Source organism: Cricetulus griseus, assembly GCF_003668045.3.
Source record: "Cricetulus griseus strain 17A/GY chromosome 1 unlocalized genomic scaffold, alternate assembly CriGri-PICRH-1.0 chr1_0, whole genome shotgun sequence".
NCBI lineage: Eukaryota > Metazoa > Chordata > Mammalia > Rodentia > Cricetidae > Cricetulus > Cricetulus griseus.
The window spans coordinates 151,933,050-151,953,050 of record NW_023276806.1 but is presented as its reverse complement, the minus strand read 5'-3'; the positions used below and the strand labels follow the sequence as shown (position 1 = coordinate 151,953,050).

At 44.4% G+C, this 20,001-nt stretch overlaps 1 protein-coding gene across 1 annotated transcript in view; it reads right to left on the bottom strand.

The window, feature by feature from the left end:
• Positions 1–15,793: 15,793 nt before the first annotated feature.
• Aldh1l2 (aldehyde dehydrogenase 1 family member L2) overlaps positions 15,794–20,001 on the bottom strand; it is a 40,670-nt gene continuing 36,462 nt past the window's right edge. The window contains exons 21-23 of the mRNA XM_027392519.2: positions 19,205–19,310; positions 18,230–18,429; positions 15,794–15,849 (exon numbers count right to left, since the gene is read on the bottom strand). Of these exons, the coding sequence (XP_027248320.1) occupies positions 15,794–15,849; positions 18,230–18,429; positions 19,205–19,310 (362 nt within the window). The remainder of the gene's footprint in view (positions 15,850–18,229; positions 18,430–19,204; positions 19,311–20,001) is intronic.

Here is a 20,001-nt window from a genome sequence, read left to right as displayed (position 1 = left end):
ACATTGTTTGATGATTTGACCAGCAGTCTCTCTGGTTAAGCCAAATTTCTTTCTTAGACTTTTACTATTTAGATGAAGAAAGTTAGAAGACTGTCAAGTTTTTTCTATTTAAGGCAAATCAACCAATTTTGTTAATCAGTTAATTCATTCCATTTGGCTAGTAATCAGGGAAAGGCCTATTTAATAGGTTCCCAGTGTGACCCATAAACTTGATAATTCTCTTAGATGAATAACATTTTGAATTTGCTCAAATAACATTCTGACTTGACTATTACTAGACCCTGTGCATGGAACTGTCTCTATACCTTATAAGCCTTAAAGACATGGTGACTGTCAGTATACAAATTAAGTGAATTATTTGCCAGGATCTAAAAGACCACTAAAACAGCTTGCAATTTGATTATTTGAGCTGAAGCCAGAGCTGTCTGCTCTATCTATTCCTTTCTATTAATAAACTATTTAAGTGACTCTCCCAGTAGAATCATTGGTAAAAACTAACATAGCATATTTTTACAGGACTGTTATTTACAATTTTGGAAATATAAAAGGATGCATTAGTGCAAATTGTAACAGTCTATGAGCTAGAAACTGATTATCAATTCTTCCTAAAAACTGAGCAAAGGCAATCGCCCATGACTCATTGTTCTGAAACAACCAATTAAACTGTTGCTTAGCGTAGGGGACATGTATCATATTTGGTTCTCTCCTAAAATACTTCCTAGAATTTATATGGCATTTCTGCATCATGTAGGCTACTGTTTTAAAATAAGGGTTTAATGCTTAGGCTGTCGAGACAGGTAGGCACAACCATAGTAATGGTTCCTTCTGCTATAGAACAGAAGTTGGACTATGCTTTGTGGGAGCACATAAGCTTCCCATGGTTTTGCATAGTCAATATATCTGAAGATGCTGAATCGCCTCCTCTAATTATAGAACTTGTCTACTTTTTTAGTTAGCTGTTTGGGTACATCTGGATCATTATCTCCTTATAGGATCTTACTTAAAGGATTTAAATCGTCATTAGATGTCCCAAAAATGGTACTTAACCATTGAATATTTTGTAACAATTTCTAAAAACTCATTTAAAGATTTTAAACTTTTTCCAATTGCTATCTATTAAGCCTTAATTTCTTTAGAATACAGCATATGTCCCAAACAAATTTTAAGATTTAGTTAAAGTTTCTGAGTAGCCTTTTCTAACCTAAGCTGACAAGCTGATAAGACCTCATTTGCATCTTAGCTGACCTGGCTTAATTTGCATTTGCAAAGACACATTGAAGCTGTGAATCTAACAGGATGGCTCTCTCCTGAGGCTTTTCACAAACCCTTTTTAAAGTCATGTATCAACTTTTATTTTCTAGATTTTCCTTCTTTAACCATAAAAATTTAGTAAGACCTGTATCCTCTCATCTGCCAAATTTTACAGAATCATCCATAGATTCCTCATGTCTCTAAGCTAACGCTATAGGCTTTCGATAACTTTTTAATTGACTATCTCCTAGGGCTCAAATCATGAATTTTTCCTGTTAAGACTTTGACTGACTGACTGGATGCTCCTTTTGACCATATTAAAGTGATTTTGGTATTTTTTTAATATCCGAGGCAACATAAATATCTCTAATCATATCCAAGGCAATTTAGACATTTCCATTCATCTGCATTCATAAATTCACAATCACATCACACATCCAGCTGTGGCCACACTGTTCATTCATAACTTGCATACGTTTTACATTTCTCCTTTTGCCTAGGTTATGATCAGTTTGTTGAAAAGAAAACTCCCTAATTGAAATTTCTCCTAACATAGTAGCTATTGTCAATCCTTGAAATATGAGCATCCAAAATTTGAACAAATCTAAGCTTAAATATGTTGCCCTTTCTTCCCTATAAGTCTCAAAAACAGTTTCTGTCTGGCTGTATCAATAGCATTTATATACATTGACTAGCATGAGCCATAGTGGCACCTCCCAAGGCTGTAAGTTACCCAGAGAAGGCAGGCTGTCCTCAGCCCCGTCAGCCATTTTGTTTAGCCTGCCGCAGATGCCTGCGTGAGAGCAGTGGCCTTTAGGATTGGGGATGGACCTGATAATGTTTTTGTCTAATTTTCTCAAAATAAGGATCATCTCTATAGTTGGGTTGACTGACCCATCCTTGTTTAAATTGTTCATACTCTTCTTGGTCTAGTATCCCCTCATAGAAGCCCTTGTGATCAGTGGTAATATAGGCCTCAGCTTCTCCAAGTATATCCTGACCAGGAGGTTAGGTGTTAGACTTGACACCAATAGAGGACGACACCAATAGAGGATGAACCTCACCACAATTACCCTCAGGATCAGTCCAGGGCTGCCAGTTGTTTCCCATGACGGTGACTGTCCTCCTACACCAAGCAAGGGCGGACCTGGGACCAACAGCCATGAGGGAGGAACTTCTTCATTTCTTTACCACAGTGCAACCGGCTCCAGTATCAATGAGAAACTTGAAAGTTTTCTCATCAACTGTTAAGGTCATTTCTGGTCTCAGTCCAGGAATCAGAGGCATGGTCCAGTGTGTCCTGACCACTTTCTTTTCCTTGTTTAATGGTGCTGGGGACCGCCCATGGGGGAGTTTAAAGGCTCACCTTGAAGTTGAACTCAGATTTGCAATCATTGGCCCAGTGAAACCCCTTCTTGCACTGGGGACAAGGCATGTGAGCCATGTTTGGGGCTGCAGGGACTGTCGGGATACTCTTAACCCCGATTGGGGCACTCTTTTAAAATGACCTTTGCCATACCCAAAACAAGATTGGCCCCTTCCCCCTGAGGTCTGTTGAAGGGCGCAGAGTAGGGCAGCCATGTCCTCATGGCGAACAATCTATAAGGCTGACGCCATGGCCCTAGCCTGATGGGAGGTGGATCCCACATCTTTGGTGGCTACAATCTATTTACTTATAGAGAGATCCTTTAGCGCAACACAGGGTAACTTATGATCACCTGATGGGGAATGTTCTGTGTTATGTTCATCTTACTGATTATTGAATAAAGTACTTGGTTGGCCAATGAGACAGCAAGTTAGATGGGACTAGGAGTCAAAGAGGATTTTGGGAAATGTAGTAGAGAAATGGTGATCCAGGCAAGAAGTGACATAGCAAGGAGACTCATATTTAAGCAAGGAAAAACAGGAAGTGTCCCCCTTTCCCCTTCGCCTCCTCCAGCGGCGGGATGTGAGCCACCGGCAAGAGAGGGCACCAGCAAAAGTCATCCTTTATAAGTCTTATAAAATATATAGATATATGATAATTAAGACTGATCTAACAGATGAGAATCCTAGTCAATGGCCAAGCAGCATTTGAACCTAATACAAGTCTCTCTGTGTATTAATTTGGGCTCTAACTTGGGCAGGCGGCTGGCGTAAAGCGCACATGTGGCATTGGGGCTCGGTGGCTTTTGGCAGAAAGATTTATCGTAACAATCACCCATCATGCCTTCCCAGACCAGCATTTTAATGAACTGGTTGCTTAGGGTGCCAGTGGGAAACTTCCTCTGTAAGCTCTTTTCAACTCTCTCTATGAAGGTGGCCAAGTCCTCAGCAAACTTTTGTGTGGTTCCTGTAATGGGGGGTTCAGAGGGGCCCTACTCTGACTTTGTCTGTGCAGCCATTCCCAAAGCCCACACCTTATCCCGGTCTGCTGGAGACTTGTAGAGAACTGATCAGCGGCACCTGAGAGCATTCCAAAGGTGATTGGTGTTGGGAGCTGAGCGGCCTGGTTCCACTCATCCTGAAAGAAGGCACACCACTTTATGTACAAACGGCCAGAAAGAATGGCTTTAGGAAGGTTCTTCCAATACTCAGTGGTACAATGATGAGCCAAACCCTGAAGGTTGGTTTCTGCCCAGGGGGAATTAGGTCCATCCTCTGAGACAGCCTTTTTAAGGTCTTTTGCGTGGCAATTACCGCCGGAGTTAATGTTGACAGGGAAGAGGCTGGTCATCCCTCCATCAGGGATACCACCCTGTAGTAGGACAGAGGTGCGGAGGGGGTCTGTAAGGGATTAGTAGGGGGATGGGGGGGGAGATGGACCTTCAGAGGGCCAAGGAGCACTCCCAAAAGGGTCTAAGGATGGGTACAAGGGCTCAGACTGGTATAAGAGACTGGAGTTTGGTCTGGAGTAGAACTGTCCCATAATTTATGAGGGTACACTCACTTGTGGACCTATTGGCCCATAAGCACTCTTCCATTGAAGAAGTTACTCACACGGGGTACCAGTTTGCTGGAATCTCTGGGGGGTAGGGCTGTAGAGGAGCTGGTCCTGCCAGTCCCTCCTTGGGGCTGAGATGGATGGAGAGTGTCAAGGACCTAGACCCCCCTCCTACTCACTGGAGGGAGACTTGTCAAAGCAGGGTCTCGTTTTTATTGCAACAGGCATGCACTTATATATAGTTGAGAAAGAGGGTGGGAACCTCAGGATGGGATGAGGTGTAAGGGCCAATAATATATTACCACGTCAGGAAGAGCTGGGCAGAGGCAGTTTTAGACTAGGCCTTGCTGAGTCACCCCTATGTGGAAGTGATAGGCCAAAGACAGGTCACCAAACTCTTGCCAGGCTAAGGAAGTTCCTTTGGGCCTCGAGCCCGGGCCTCTTTAGGCCCAACATAGACTATGCCTATTTTAGGTTGGGTGGCCTCACAAGTCCTTACCTGTCCTTGACTACAGGCCCTGAAAAGATGACATCTCTGGGAAGCTGGCTCAGGTGGGAGGAGTGCCTGTCAAACTGATGCCTTATGAATTTCTGTGAGGACCATGTTTAGGGTATTCTAGAACCATAAGGACCTGGAAAGTAGGCTTGTTGATAGAGCATTGGCACACTGTGCTGTAGGAGACACTTAAGAAGAATGATAAGTAGCAATACATTCCCCCCAGTTAAGGCATAAGTGATGACCCAAGAGGGTTGGGGGAGTTTCTTGAGATTGTCCTAGACCTTAGAAAACTGACCTCAAGGGACATGGCTGGGACTCTAGTTATATTGAGGCAGAAAAATCTATTCACGAAGCAGAACCGTGTAGTTAAGGAACTTACCAGACCAGGTGCCCTTTATATATTTCCTGAGTAGGTTTCAGGCCCTGGATTCATTAAGGACTTGGTAGGGATTAAGGCAGACTGCTCAGAAATGGGAGTCACATGCCAATAAAGACATCTCTATTTCCTCTGTCAGGATATCAGTTTGTTGTGATATGTGGATGTCCTGGTATAAGTGTGGGGTTAAGTAATTCCTGGCCTTGGAGGGCTTCAGCAGAACATAAGACCACCTGATTAAGGGTTCTGCTGTGGTGGCTGTCTCTGTCAGGGTGTTAGAGGCAATGATGATGGCCACAGTGATATCGAAGTCCCGTTTAGCGTGGGCAAAGGTTGTAATTGAGTTTGGGTCATGATGGCAACTGTGGAAATGAGTAGCATTTACTATAAGCATCCAGATAGTCTTGGTGTTGTTCTTTGCTTCAGCTTCAGGTGATGAAACACGATCCACCAAACTCAACATACCCACATGGAGTTTATCGGGAAAGGGAGTGAATTACGAGAGCAGAAATGGAAAGTGAGAGAGAGCAGGAGGCAGGTGCTTGCTTATAAAGGGGAAAGAATCGATTTAAAATGAGGCTCAGTAGTTGGGGCCATTGAAAATAGTGTCATGGAGCTGCCATTGGCCTAGCTCTGCTAGGCCTCTGCATGCAGAGTTTTTATGCAGCCACTTAACACATGCGTGATGTAGCCATGCAATCCTTGACAGCCTTTGAACTGTCAGCAAGGAACAATCACCTGTCAGAGACAGATCCTGGAGTGAGGCAGAAGAGTGATCCCAGGAGTGGGAAAGAACCCAAAGATTAGAGAGGCCCCGAGACCAGGAAAGACTCTCTAAGGGGAAGGCACAGGCCCAGAAGAGGGCTGGTGTGGAATGACAGACGGGTGAGAGAAGGCTCAGGCTCAGGAGAGGCTGGTGGGGAATGATAGGTGCTGAGGATAAACCACGGGGTGGGAGAAGGGGAGGAATCAGGAGCAGGAACAGGGCCTGGTTGCCCAGGACCCAGGGAGAGGGAAAAGCCAGGATATTAACAATCCTACCTCTTCTTATTAAAAGCTGGGAGATTCAGCAGGGGCTGTCAGGTAAGGCAGGAATATGGAGTGACAAATTGTCAAGACTGCTTCCAGCTGACTTAGGGGGCATTGACCATCTTTGGGGGGAAGCAAGGGTGCTGCCACGTCCTGGGGTACCTGCTTGTTTCATTGCAGTCCAGGCTGTATGGAGCTCTCTGGAACCTCTTAACATTTACATTCACTCAGAAGGCACCAGTGGTTGATTTGAGGGCACCTGGGCATGCTTGATGGTCTTTGCGTCTCCACATCCGGCACAGTGTGGTTGTAGGGGTGAAACCTCATTCTTCTGAAATCAGGGACAAGGTAGCTGACCTTGGTGTCCTCTGAAACTTAAGGAACAGGGTCCTGTCGAAGTTACTGTTGAGCTTCAGTTGGAGAAGTGAAGGGTTTTAGGTGGGGGAGGTCCTCAAGCCTAGTAGCTGTTGGAGTTACAATAATTACCTTGAAGTTGCCCTGCCATTTAGGGGGAAGGGATGAGGGGCTTTGGTCTGCAGGAAAGAGAAGTGCTTGGTCCCCAATGTTAATTGGGGATGCACAAGGGTTGGCACGTGGTTGAGGTAGGGAGTGGTCAGTGATATTCCATAGGAGGGAACTAAGATGAGGAGGTAAGAGTTTAAGTGGATGATCAGGGAGACGTAAGGGTTTAGGTGAGAGACCAGGTGTTAGAAATAGCTGCCCATACATGAGTTCAAAGGGCAAGATGGAAAGGGGCCGCTTGGTGAGAGCCCAGAGTCTGAAAAGAGCCAGAGGCAAGAGTTTTACCCAGTCAAGGTGAATTTCCTGTGACATTTTATTTAATAAGAATGTTTTTAAAGGAACAGTTTAGTTCATTCTATCTTCCCTGAGGACTGGGGGTGATATGGGATATGAAAATGTCAAGGGATGTTGAGAGTATTAGATAGAGTTTGGGTGATCTGAGAGGTAAACTCAGGGCCATTGTGTAACTGAAGAGAGGCTGGCATTCCAAACCAGGGAATAATTTCCCTGAGAAGGATGTCAGAGATTGTCTGGGCCTTTTTGTTAGTGGTTGGAAACACTTCCGCCCACCTTGAGAAGGTATCAGCTAATACCAGGAGATATTTGACTCGTCTGATTGTGGGCATGTGGGTAAAGTCAAGTTACCAGACAGTCCACCGACCAGTGCCCCTCTTTCTGGCATTTTGGACATGGTTTGAGTGGCACACAGGGATTAGGGCAAGCTCGAGGCCAATGTCCATCCTGACCACATTTAAAACATGGACACTGTGGTCCCTGAGTCTCAGAGGGCAAGAGATCCCAGGCAGACTCTGAGGCTGGTCAGATGGCCTTGGCCAGCATTTGGTATTTGTATTTAAGGGCTTTCTCATTTCTCTCATGGTATACCTCAAAAGCCACCCTTAAGACTTCTGCCTGTGAGGTTAGGGGTTCTCTCTCCAGATGCCTAAGCTTAACACTAATGTCAGGGGAGCTCTGGGGAAAAAAAAAAGTTACAAGGAGTTGTCTTCCCTCTGGGTTCTTAGGGTCTAGGTTAGTATACTGTAAGAAGGCCTTTGTAAGGCATTCTAGGAACTGAGAGGGATGTTCCTGTTTGTCCTGAACTATCTCCAGATATTTATTTATTTATTTATTTATTTATTTATTTATTGGTTTTTCGAGACAGGGTTTCTCTGTGTAGCTTTGGAGTCCATCCTGGCACTTGCTCTGGAGACCAGGCTGGCCTCAAACTCACATTGATCTGACTGCCTGCCTCTGCCTCCTGAATGCTGGGATTAAAGGTGTGAACTACCAATGCCCAGCTTTATCTCCAGATTTTTATCATAGTTTACTGGCTTGAGGGCAGCCTTACAGAGACCAGCCAAGAGGGAGGCTATAAAGTGATCTCTAGCTAGAATGCCCCCTGGGTATTACAATCCCGATGGGGCTCCTGATCTGGGATGGCCTCTGCCCCTGTGTTGGTCTGGTGAACTATGTCTGCACGGGCTCTAGCATACGTCCAAACTTGTCTGTGTTCCTCAGGTAGTAGGTTGTTGGTCAAAATCATGTATATATCATGAAAGGTGAGGCTGTAAGATTGGGTGATATATTGGAATTCTTTTATGAAAGAAGTAGAGTTAGAGATATAGGAACCCCGTTTATTTTCTATTTGAGAAAGTTTGATAGGGAGAAGGGGACATGTACTTGAACCAGCCCATCTACTCTGGCCACTTCTCAAAAGGGGAGAACTGTAGCCAGATTGGCTTTGGTAGGTTGGGGGCACATAGTGGCATGAAAGGCGGGTAACAGGTGGCTGAAAATAGGTGCAAGAGTCGAGCGGCTGGAGGGGCCACTGCTGGAGAGGAAGAAGCTGGAGGTGGGAGAAGGGGCAGAAGGTGTAGTTGGATGTTGAGGATGAAACAGTGGAGGTTCTTCAGCCCAATATAAACCAGTGGGCGTTTCCTCTGTGAGGGGGAGAAGAGAAAGAGGAAAGAGAATGTTTAGCAGAGAGGTAGACGAAGGCTTGGATATACGGTAACTCCTTCCATTTAACTGTCCGATGGCAGTAATTGGAAAAGTCCTGTAAAATCTTTGGATCTAAAGAGCTGTTAGGTGGCCAGTTTGGGGTTATTTAGGCCATTTCTTGGTGCAGAGTTGAGTCTGGGTACATCTACAAATGGCATTAAGTGAGGGGGTTTTAGATTTTCTAACAGGCATCCAAGTGGAGTGGATGGCCTTACAGTTTTTGTTGGTTTACTTCCCATGGAGAGGCAGAGAGCAAAGTAGTGGCACGGGTTGTTCTTGCAACTCATCAGCCCAAGAACGATGGCCAGCAGCTAAGCCCGATAGGACAGCGTAGTCCTAGAGAAGGCAGTAATCCGTAACCACCAAAGGTGTAGGGCTGAAAGTCAAATCTACTGCCTCGCCTGTGGGAAGTTTACCAGAGGTGATTGTCAGCGAGAGGGATAAGCTGTGACCTTGAAGGCACCCTGCCCCCACTTCCAAGAACATCAGAAGGGTACCAGACAATCAACCGTTACTTCATGGGTCCAAGGAAATGCTTACGCTGAGAAATCGTAGCCGACGTTGTGTAAGATCCCAGCAGACTGGTAGGTGGAAAGTGGTCTGTTAGTTCAGGATCTGGGTCCCTGAGTGTTTCCAACTGCCCCCCACCAGGCAGCAGGAGAAGTCATGGACAGAGCCTGAGTGAGTTTCAAAGCACCAAAAAACGTTCTTTACTTTAGCTTCAGGCAATGAGACATAATCCACCAAACTCAACAAAGCCACATGGAGTTTATTGGGAAAGGGAACGAAGAGAGGAGTAGAGAGGAGTAGGTGCTAACCTATCGGGGAACAGAGATGGAAAGAGAGGACAGGTGGGAGGCCCTTGCTTATAAAGGGAAAGGGATCACGAGGCTCAGTAGTTGGGGCCATTGAAACTAGTGTCATGGAGCAGCCGTTGGCCCAGCTCCATATAGCCTCTACATACAGAGTCCTTATGCAGCCACTTAACGCATGCATGATGTAGCCATGCAACCTTTGACAGCCTTTGAACTGTCAACAAGAAGCAATCACCTGTCAAAAAGGGAAGGTTGCCCAGAGAAGAGTGATTCCAGGGCTGGGAAAGAATCGGAAGATTAGAGAGGTCCTACGACCAGGAAAGACTCCCTAAGGAGAAGGCCCAGGCCCAGGAAAGGGCTGGTGTGGAATGATGGGTGGGTGCTGAGGAGAAACCACGGGGCGGGAGGAGAGGAGTCAGGAGCAGGAACAGAGCCAGGTTGCCCAGGACCCATGGAGTGGGAAAAGCCAGGAAATCAACACTTGGGCTCTCATAGCAGGATTGCTTCTTTGTATTGTTTGATCAGCGGGTGATCAGCGGGTGGCCAAACTAGCAGGCAGTCTTAAAACAATTTAGGTTACTGCTAGAGACAGAAATGTTGGTTAGCAGAAAGAAGGGGGGGGCATACTTGGGTAGGTGCTCTTATTTGGGGCTCCTTAATGTGGGAAGGTAGATTGCCCATTCTTCACTGGAAGAGCACTGTAGATGCCTTAAAGATAAAGCAGGGACAGGATCTGTAATAGGTGGGGTCTCAAAGAGAAGAGGCAGACAGGAACAGGAAGTGTGTAGGTCAAGGCCATATACCCACAGTGTCTCCTGATGTGGGGTGGAAGTTAGGGGCTGCCCCTGGGTTCCACCTCCTGGGTCAGCTGTAGGAGGATACCATAACCATGCCAGCTTGGGACTGGTTACAGGTAATGCTAACCATGCCCGCTTGGGGCTAGAGATAGGTTTGATGTGAGGAGGTTTAAGAGTGAGGGACACACATGTGGGGTCCCTTCTACTTACCTTGCTCCCTGCCGTCTGGTTACACGGATCTGTGAGTACCATTTCTTAATAAATAAATAAATATCTGCTATCTATCTTGTCCGATTCCATGATTAATTCCCGTCAGAGTCAGCCCTCATGTGGAGGTCCCAGGCAGACAGAAAGCAAGAGATGTTTCTCCCTAGCTATCAAACCAGTGTACAAGGGAAGGGAAGAGGAAGGGGTGGGGGTTCCTCGCACTCACCCTTGAAGGGACCAAAGCACAAGAAATATTAAGGGGACAACTCACCTGAACACTTGGGGCATTGCAGTGTGCTGCAGAAACCAAGGGGCATCTGAGGTGTCGATGGAAAGATGAACCTAAGGGAGGTTGAAGACCATGCCAGCATGGGAGTCCCACATTGGGTTCCAGATGTTACAAGTCACTTCACAAATACCCCATAGGGGAGGGATCGAAGAGGTGTGGAGTCAGTGACAGACCCCAGGAGCAGCAAAAGCCAAATGGTTTATTGCGGAAATTGGGCTTACCTGTATACCCCCTCCCAAGGGTCTCATTGGCTCAGGCAGCTGACTCTGCTGTGTTGTCCTTTCCTCATTGGCGTCTCTGGTCAGGTTTCTCAGCATCAGTCTCTTTTGGGGTGTAGCAGCAGGCCTTAGGTTGGATCAGGGATGATGTGCCTGCCACACAAGCTCATGTGGGCTGATTTGGGCAGAGTGACTGCAGCTTGGGTAGGCTTGTTGGCAGTTCCTGAGCTGGTTCCTGAGATGTTTTCACTTTTCCTCTGGATCTGCAGCTGTTACTTCTAGCAGCATGCGAACCATGTCAAGAGCTCACTGTTTTATCTACAGCTGCCCTGACTCTTATCCTTTTCTTGTTCTGCTGCCCTAACCTCTTCTGTCTGCTGGGAGTCCCTGGGATGAGGTTTCTCGAAGAATGTGTGAGTAAGGATTCGCCGGTGACAAACAGAAACAAATACAGAGGCAGTTTGGATCTGAGTGTATTTTGCAGTTCCCAAACAAGGTATTTTATAGAGATATTTTCTCAGGGGATGTTTTTGTTAAACAAACCCAAACATATGACATTATTGCTACTTGGCACAGTGACGCAGAAATCCAAAACATATAATCATCCAGGGTTAATCAAAACATAAAATTTGTCCTTGATTAGTCAAAACATTAGACCATCCTTGACTAACATAGGATCATCCAAGGCTAACCACATATTTCTTAAAACAAATTAATATATTTTATGGTGAGTTATTGTTTAACATCTATTACCTAGTTCTTGTGAGTTTTTGAAGTATTGAACTATTTTAACTATTTTAACTCTTCCTTAGCTTTCATTACCAGACACTTAAGCCCACTTTCAATGACACATGTACAGCCATATGAAATTCTATTGTTGAGAAAGTTTTTATTATTTGTTCTTATATGAATGATATGAATGATTTGGAAAGCTCTGGTTTTTCCTGAGATGAGGGCATAGCTAGTGAACCCATCTCGGGATGGTTTCTTACCTGTTTCTTTTGTTTAAAATGTCAGCATAGGCTTTTAGGAACATTTCATTAATGTGAAAAAAAAAAAAAGAATAGGAGAACAAACAGAAATTGCCATGAGATTCACAGCCCAATGTTTTTCTCCGGCTGAGAGTTCACAGCCGTTTCTAAAAGACCTCCTTCTTTTGAAGTTATTGCCTCAGTCTGTGGAACTTGTCACACAGAGTCTACTGAATTTGGTCTGGAAGGACTCTAACCTGTGGCTTCCCCTCTATCTCATCACAGAAAGTTTGTGTAGTTTGTGCTTTGGGAAGTTTTATGTGAGATGAGCCCTCTCAGCCAGAAGTACAGAGAATATATAGTGTGTCTTGTGGTGGTTCCTGGTTCCTGGAACTTGTCTTGGAGGTCACAGGTAGACCAAGTATGTGAGAGTTAGGGAGCGAGCAGGGAGAGTGAAGCATTGCTGCCTTGAGTGGTCCTCTGTGGCATGGCGTGTTACTGGCTACTGGCTGGTAAGGGGCCACATTTCCTCATTGTTCTGACTGAGAGTTCCACGTTTCATTTAAGTCCCCACACCTTGGCATCACTATGCCATGAGTACAGAGTGAAGCTATCTGGACCAAATTCCAGCCCAGCCACTTCACTGTTTTCAGCAATAATCTGGGATCTGTATCCATCAATAGAGTTATTGTAAGAAGTTAATGGATTGATAGACATCATGCATAGAGCAGTGCTTAGTAAAACTGAGGTGTTGGGGTACTGTCTGAATATCACACAACAGCAGCAAACATCTTGGGAAACTTGGTCACTATATATTTGACCCAAAACTTTCATTTGCAGGAATTTATCCTAGTAAGTGTAACTTTGGCCACAAGTTCTTCTTTTTGTATTTGTCTCAGTATATACCCTATGATGGCCTTGAACTCAACACCTTTCTTCTGTTTCTCCAGTGCTAGGTGGGAATACAGCAGACACTACCATAACCTGACACACAATTCTTCTTTAAAAAGTGGTATTTCTTCATCATATGTGTCTGTAGATACAAGGATGCCATAGTGCAGGGACAGAGGTCAAAGGAAGGACAACTTGTGAGAGTCAGTTCTCTCCCTCCATCATGGGTGTTGATTCCAGGGCTCAATCTTAGGATAGTAAGCTTGGCAGCAAGAGCCTTTGCCTGCAGAGCCATTGCACTGACCCCTGACAAATTACTCAGTGAGATGTGTTGTGACACCCATCTAACAGAGCAGTTTTACAGATCCAAGAGTAGACATATTGGATTATAATCACCAAACTATGCAGAGATGCGTCTATTGATAGAACTAAGTATGGCCTTGTTGGTTGAAAATGAAAGTAACAAGTTAGTATCCTATTAACATGTATATCAGTGAAGAACAAAGCAATCTTAGGTATGTGGTTATTTCTGTGGAAATAAACTGATGGATGGGTCAGCTTCACATCTTTTTTACATAATTAGATAATATTTAAGATCTACTTGGGTGTTTATGTAAGAAAAATAATTCCTTTCAGTCACCACCACCTTTTTGTTGTTTTTTTTTTGTTGTTTTTTTTTTTGAGGCAGAATCCCACCCAGCCTTGGCTGGCCTTGAACTCCCTATGGAGAGCAGACCTACCTCTGCCTCCTGATGTGGTGGGATTAAAGGTGTGAACCACCACATCCCCTCAGTCATTTTTACCACCTTTCACGTTTTGGGAGTCTAAATGGGAAGAAAATAATGTCTTGTTTTTAAACATAATTTGATACCCAAGTGAATTTTTAAAGTAGATTTACAGCAGTAGTAACAATCCCCAATCCCCTTCCCGTGAGCTATGTCTCGTCCTCTATCTTTCATTACTCATTATACCCTAGGCTTCCCCTAACTTACATTTTCATGGAGCATTAAGTATGGAGAAGCAAATTTGGCTCATCCCCCTCATCCTAACCATTTCCAAAAGCTCTTGTAGATAATATCCATGTGCTTATTTTTTTATTTTTAGTTTGAGGAATAATTACTTGTATTCCTCCCTTAAGTATCTAGTCACTATTGAAGGCATTGGGAATTAAAATCTCATGGTTAAGACTATGAGATCACTGCACAAATACTTACTAGCCTCGTGACTTAGGCATGTCTGCTGGCCTCATCTGGAAAGCAGATGTTTCTTAAGCTCCCCTACATCTTAGGCACAGCGGATGTAGCAGTGAGCAAAGCCAGCACTTGTTTCCAAAGCATACATTACAGCTATCTGTACCCAGCTGGGTGGTACAAGCCAAGGAGAGCAGAGTTTAACAGAATGAACATAGAGGGAGGCACAGAATGACAGAGCAGACAAGAGCACACACGCTGTGCAGGGGCTGTCGGGAACATGACCCAGAGTGAGTCAGCGAGGACAGTTCTGCAGGAAGCTGTGTATGATGCTGTTGGTTTGTCAGTTGCATTTCTTTCTTTCTTTTCTTTTTTTCTTTTTTTTGTTTTTGTTTTTTGAGTCAGGGTTTCTCTGTAGCTTTGGAGGATGTCCTGGAACTAACTCTTGTAGACCAGGGTGCTCTCAAACTCATAGAGATCTGCCTGCTTCTGCCTCCCAAGTGCATGCGCCACCAACGCCTGGCATGTCAGTTGCATTTCTTCTAGCTCCATGCTCACTGAAGTCAATCCAGTAAGTTGAAGTCAGCTTTGAAAAGAATATTTACACTGACATTTTAAAATTTGGTTGTTGTTTTTGTAGTTTGCGTTTTTATACCCAGGCTGGCCTAAACTTTCTGCATAGCCCTGGTTGACCTGAAGTTACAGTGGTCATCTTGCCTCAGCCTCCTGAGTCTGGTGTTACAGACATGAGCCACTATGTCTAGCAGCACTTTTCACTACATGGCAGTTGTCAAGCATTCTACTGTGTCCTACACTATGTGAGGCGAATGGGCAGGAAGAGTAGCCCAAGCATTGCTGATTGAGAAGTGTAGGAAGCTCATGAATCCAGCAGTTAAACTTCACTGATTTATGAGCCTCCTAGGAAGTTCACTCACCTAGTCAGTGAACTTCCCACTTTATTTTTAAAGTAGTGATGGAAAAGAAGTCTTTAACTGTTTACGCATACAGAGAAGCCTAGTACTAGAGATTTCTTACTACACAGAGTCTTGTAATGAGAGTTCTGGGGAAGGCACTGCTACCCCTGTTTACACATAAGGAAGTCAGAGCTCAGAGAGGCTGGGTAATTTTCCCCAAGCCAGACAGACAGTATGGTATGACTACGATTGGCCATCACATACTGTTTACTTCCTAAAATTCACCAGAAAGCTCTTTACCAGGATTTCAACTATAGGACCAAAGATGATGTCAATAAATTTGTGTTCTCAGAACTTAACTTTGTATCAAGTAGGTAGATACTGAAGAAATGCTCACGGGCTGCTCGTCTGTCACAGTGGGTTATAGAATAGTCAAAGGCACGAAGATCGATCTACTATGAAAAGGAAAATGGACAGCCACTACATTCTATGTGGGATATATTTTGTTCTTTGAAACAAAAAACTAAAGAACAGTTACCAGTATCCAGTATGTATGGCTCAGGGGTTAGAGACCCAGACATCCTAAATGCATCTGTACGTTTTATCTAAGTGAGGTCAGTGTGTTCAAGATGGAGGACCTTGATGAGAACAGTCCTTCCTGGGAGAGAACAGGCTGTGATACTTCAGCAATACAGGCAATACCCAACACTGTTCAAACCAAACAGAGGTAAGTATTTGGTGATAAAAGTTGTACTAGAATTTACTGAGGCCCGAGTGGCCCAACCGTCTTCTTAGTCCTTGAGTATAATTTTGTGGTTCACAGATGGTTCCTCCTTCGTCAGCTTGCGAAGGGCTGAGAAGCCCACTGTTCATCAAAGCCTTCCTGATGCTGGCATTGCTCTAGTACTCGAGTGTCACTGTTTTAGTTTTGAGGTATTCATTCAGGGCTTCCTCACCTGGGGAAGAGAAGAGTAGCCAGTAGAACATGCACAAAAATGGGTGAAGATTTGTGGCCTAGGACAGTGCTCCTCAGGTTCACACAAATCCCAGACCCTGGCTGACTTGCAGGTGGATTGAGTTAAGTTAGGGGAAGACAGTGACATTAGGCATCGCTAACAGTCCTCACAGTGCAGATGCTTATGGACCATAGACCATGATGATTAGGAAGGGCTTAGTTAGCCTTCCAAACCCTGCATGGGTTAACCTAATAGTTGGCAGGCTCAGCACTAGCCTTCTCCTGTTCCCTGCTGATCAATTCCATCTGTCTCTCCATTTTGCAATTCTGTGATCAGGGTGCTATCTGTTCAAATAAAGCCAAGTTGAGTACAGGGAGGAAAGCTTGGTGACTTTCACTTTCAACTTACAGTGAAGAGAAAGGAAGTGGTTTCCTTTGCTGGGTAGAGACACAAGACCACATCTAGGCTTCGCCTGTTTCCAGACAAGTGGTCACCACAGAGGCCAAGGGCAGAGTGCCACAAGGAAATTAATGAACACAATAGATAGAGGACTGTCAATCTTGTCCCCTCATTAGAGTGACCCAGAAAGAACTGCAAACTTGTTCCCAGCCTGCTCCAGAGATCCTGTTTGTTTGTTTGTTTTGTTTTTATTTTTTAGGCTTCTAGATGATTGTAACCCAAGGGATAGCCAAGATTGAGACTACACTGAACTACGGGGCTTTCAAACTTGTAGGAACCACCAGGCAGACTAGTGTTTTCTAATAAAACAAGCCTTTGGCTGTCAGTTACACTGTCAGAGAACAAGCAGAAATGGTTGTTTCTATAGCAAAAATTTTCCAAGAAAAACTCCAATTGTGTTTTAGACCCAAGACTTATTTTTATTCCTGTGAATACATTGCCAAAAAATGGTTAGTGAGAGAGCAGAGTAAACTGGAGAGGATGGAGTTAACTCCATTCTAAGAAAAAGCCACCTTGAGAAATTCCCTGCACAAGACTGACTGAGCTTCAGCCAAGGAGCCATAAACAGTTCCAAGGAGCACCCAAACTGTGCCTGCCCCCGTCCAAAAAGTAAAAATAACTACTAATTCTGGTAAACAACATCTGCTTGCACAAATGTCCTTGTGGGCAACTGTTAGTAACAATTTTGAATTGTTACTAGACGCATCAATGAATCCAAAGGTCACCTACTCTTACCCAATCCTGAACAGGCATGGCAGGCACCAACCACCCTGCTTGCAGTTTTTTCCTTCATAAACCTCTTGCAATTGAGGCCAGGCACCTTTTCCTGCAGCTGCTGTGCCAATTTGCTGGGCAGGGTCCCTACCGTGGCTTGTAGCTTAACAATAAACCTTGAGCATTTTGCATCAGTGAGTCAGCTCCTTGGTGGTCTTTTTTAGATCTCACGAAATTGGCATAACAGAGCCAGATTTGCAGGTAAATTTCAGGAAATCAAATACCTTATATTTCAGATAAATTTGAGACTCACATAGCCTTCAATTTGCTGTTTGGCCAGTGATGCTATTGAACTAGTCCCATCTATAGCCTGAGATTCTAGCACCTGTCTGTGGGTACACTTGCTTGTGCTCATCATCAGGTAAAGTCCAACATTAGGGCCCAGCACAACTTCAGCATCCAAAGTGAGCTGTGGCTTGAGAGATGTCAGGGCAACCACTGACCGTGAAGTGTGTTAGCATTATCTATACTCCGATCCTAGAGACCCGGCATGCTCAACAGCCCCTGCTTATCTCAGTGACTCTAAGACTCAGCTTAAAGAAAGGACCAACTCCAGAGCTACATCAACCTGCAAACTCTTCTTGGTTCTACTGAGTTCCACAAAACTAAACCACTTTCATACTGAGAGTCAGATTTGAAGAAAAAATCCTTCAGGGTAGTGGCTTACGTCTTTGATCCCAGCACTCGAGGGGGCAAAGGCAGGTGGATCCCAGTGAGATCGGAGACCAGTCTGGTCTACAAAGCGAGTTCAGGGCATCCAGGAATGTTACACAGAGAAACCCTGTCTGGAAAAAAAAAAAGAAAAAAGACAACCCAACACATTTTAGCTAAAGCATTTTACCCAGGAGATGCTGAATTGGGTAAAGGCATGACCTGAGTTTAATCTCAGGACCCATGGAGTGAAAGAGAACTAACTTGGGCAATTGTCCTCTGAGCGCAACATGTGTGACATGGCACACTTACACATGCACCTAAATAAATCTTTAAAGTTGTCTTAATGGATTTAATGGATTTTAAAATTCTAGTGTCTGTTGTAGAGTACTGTGTAGAAGATGCACTTTAAAACAATGAGGGGTGTTGTTGCACGGACTGTATGTTCTGTGTGATGTAACATGGACGCACAGGAGCAAAAGTAAGTTACACACACCTAAGTCTTTTCCAAAGCCAGACTGCTTCACTCCACCAAAAGGGGCTGCCACATCTGTCTTGTTGTAGGTATTGATGAAAACTGTCCCCGCCTCTAGCTTGTCACTCACATACATGGCTTTGTTGATGTCTCTCGTGAAAACCCCAGAGGCCAAACCATATTCAGTGTTGTTTGCTCGATGCAACACTCCATCGATGTCCCTGTAAGATATTTCCAGAGGCAGAAAACACCATTAAAAGTACAGTGAAGCACACTCACTTTGCTGGAAGGGTTTTTGTTGTTGTTGTTGTTTTGTTTTTTGTTTTGCATGTTAAAACAGGAAAACTTCCCTGGCACCTGCTTAGACTTACTAATGAAATACTCCAGGCCAACATTGAAAAGTGCACAAGATGCTATAACAAAAAGTATTACACTCTTCACACATGCCGTGTAGCGTCTCTTTCCATTTGACCAGCATCATCTCTTTAGTCTTCAAGGCTAATCTGTGAGCTTCCTCTCTCTGACTTTCAGAGCATGTCCCATGTGTGCACCCCCTCTTCAGATCTGTACAGGTCCAAAGCTCTCCAGTGTCCCCCCCACCCCCCAAACCCTTGCCAGATCTCAACAGTCATTCTGTCACTTTCACTTTTGAGAAAGGGTCTCTCATTAGACCTGGAGCTCACCAGTCAGGCTGGATTGGCTTGCCTGTCTGACAGATCCTCCTGTCTCTGTCTCCCCTGCACCCAGTTCGAAGGTGCATGCCACCACACCTCCTTCTTAGTGGATGCTGAGATCTGCATTCAGGACTTGATGTTTGCACAGCAATCACTTGATCCACTGAGCTGCCTCCCCGGCCCCCAGGTGCTTCTAATTAATTAACCAGTTGGCTTATTCCTAGGGTGGAGAATTGCATGTCTTTTGGTTGCATGCTCTTTTGTATATCACAAGACAGAGAAGGTATCTACCCATGTTACACAGTGTGCCTAAGGAGCATACCCATTTTGAAATTTAGAAATGACCATGATAGGCCCAAAGGATTCCTCTTTGGCAAGGTACATGTGGTCTTCGACATCTGTGAATACAGTTGGTTCCATGAAGAAGCCTGTGAGGAAAACCCAAAGCATCAATTATAGGTAAGATAATTTTCACCCTCAGTTCACTCGGGTGGTCCCTCCCCACCCCAAGCTTAACTAAACAAGAATCAAGCCATCTTCTATGCCTCGTCACCCTTCTGGCTTTTTTTTAATGGCTTTATTATGAAACCTTCAAGGACGTAAAAGTAGAGCATGTACTTAATAAAAGTTCATATTTCGCCATCTTTGACTTGTTTTCCCCCCTCTGGCATGTCTTAAAACAACCCAGACTCCATTTTCACTCAAGAGCATTTCAGTACAAGTCAGGCAAAAGAAAAGGCATTTTTAAAACATAACCACAGTAGAGATTAACTCTCATGAAATTGACACATTCTTTATTCATGTTTTTATTTCACTTTCAGCGTTTGGTAGTTAGTACTCTCTCTGATTTAATTAAGATTGAAATAAATCTACACGTAGATTTGATTATTTTCTCACATGCCTTTTACTTTGATATTTCCTCCTCATGTCCTTCCCTCCTCTATTTTGTTCTGTTGAGACAATACCTCCCTATTGTTCAAGGTTTCCTGGAACTTGCTATGTAGCCCAGGATGGTCTTGAACCTCCATCCTGCCTCAGCTTCCCAAGTATGCATGCTACCCTGCCTGGCTATACCATAGAATATCTTAGCATTTTAAATTTGTCATCACTTGTTGGGTG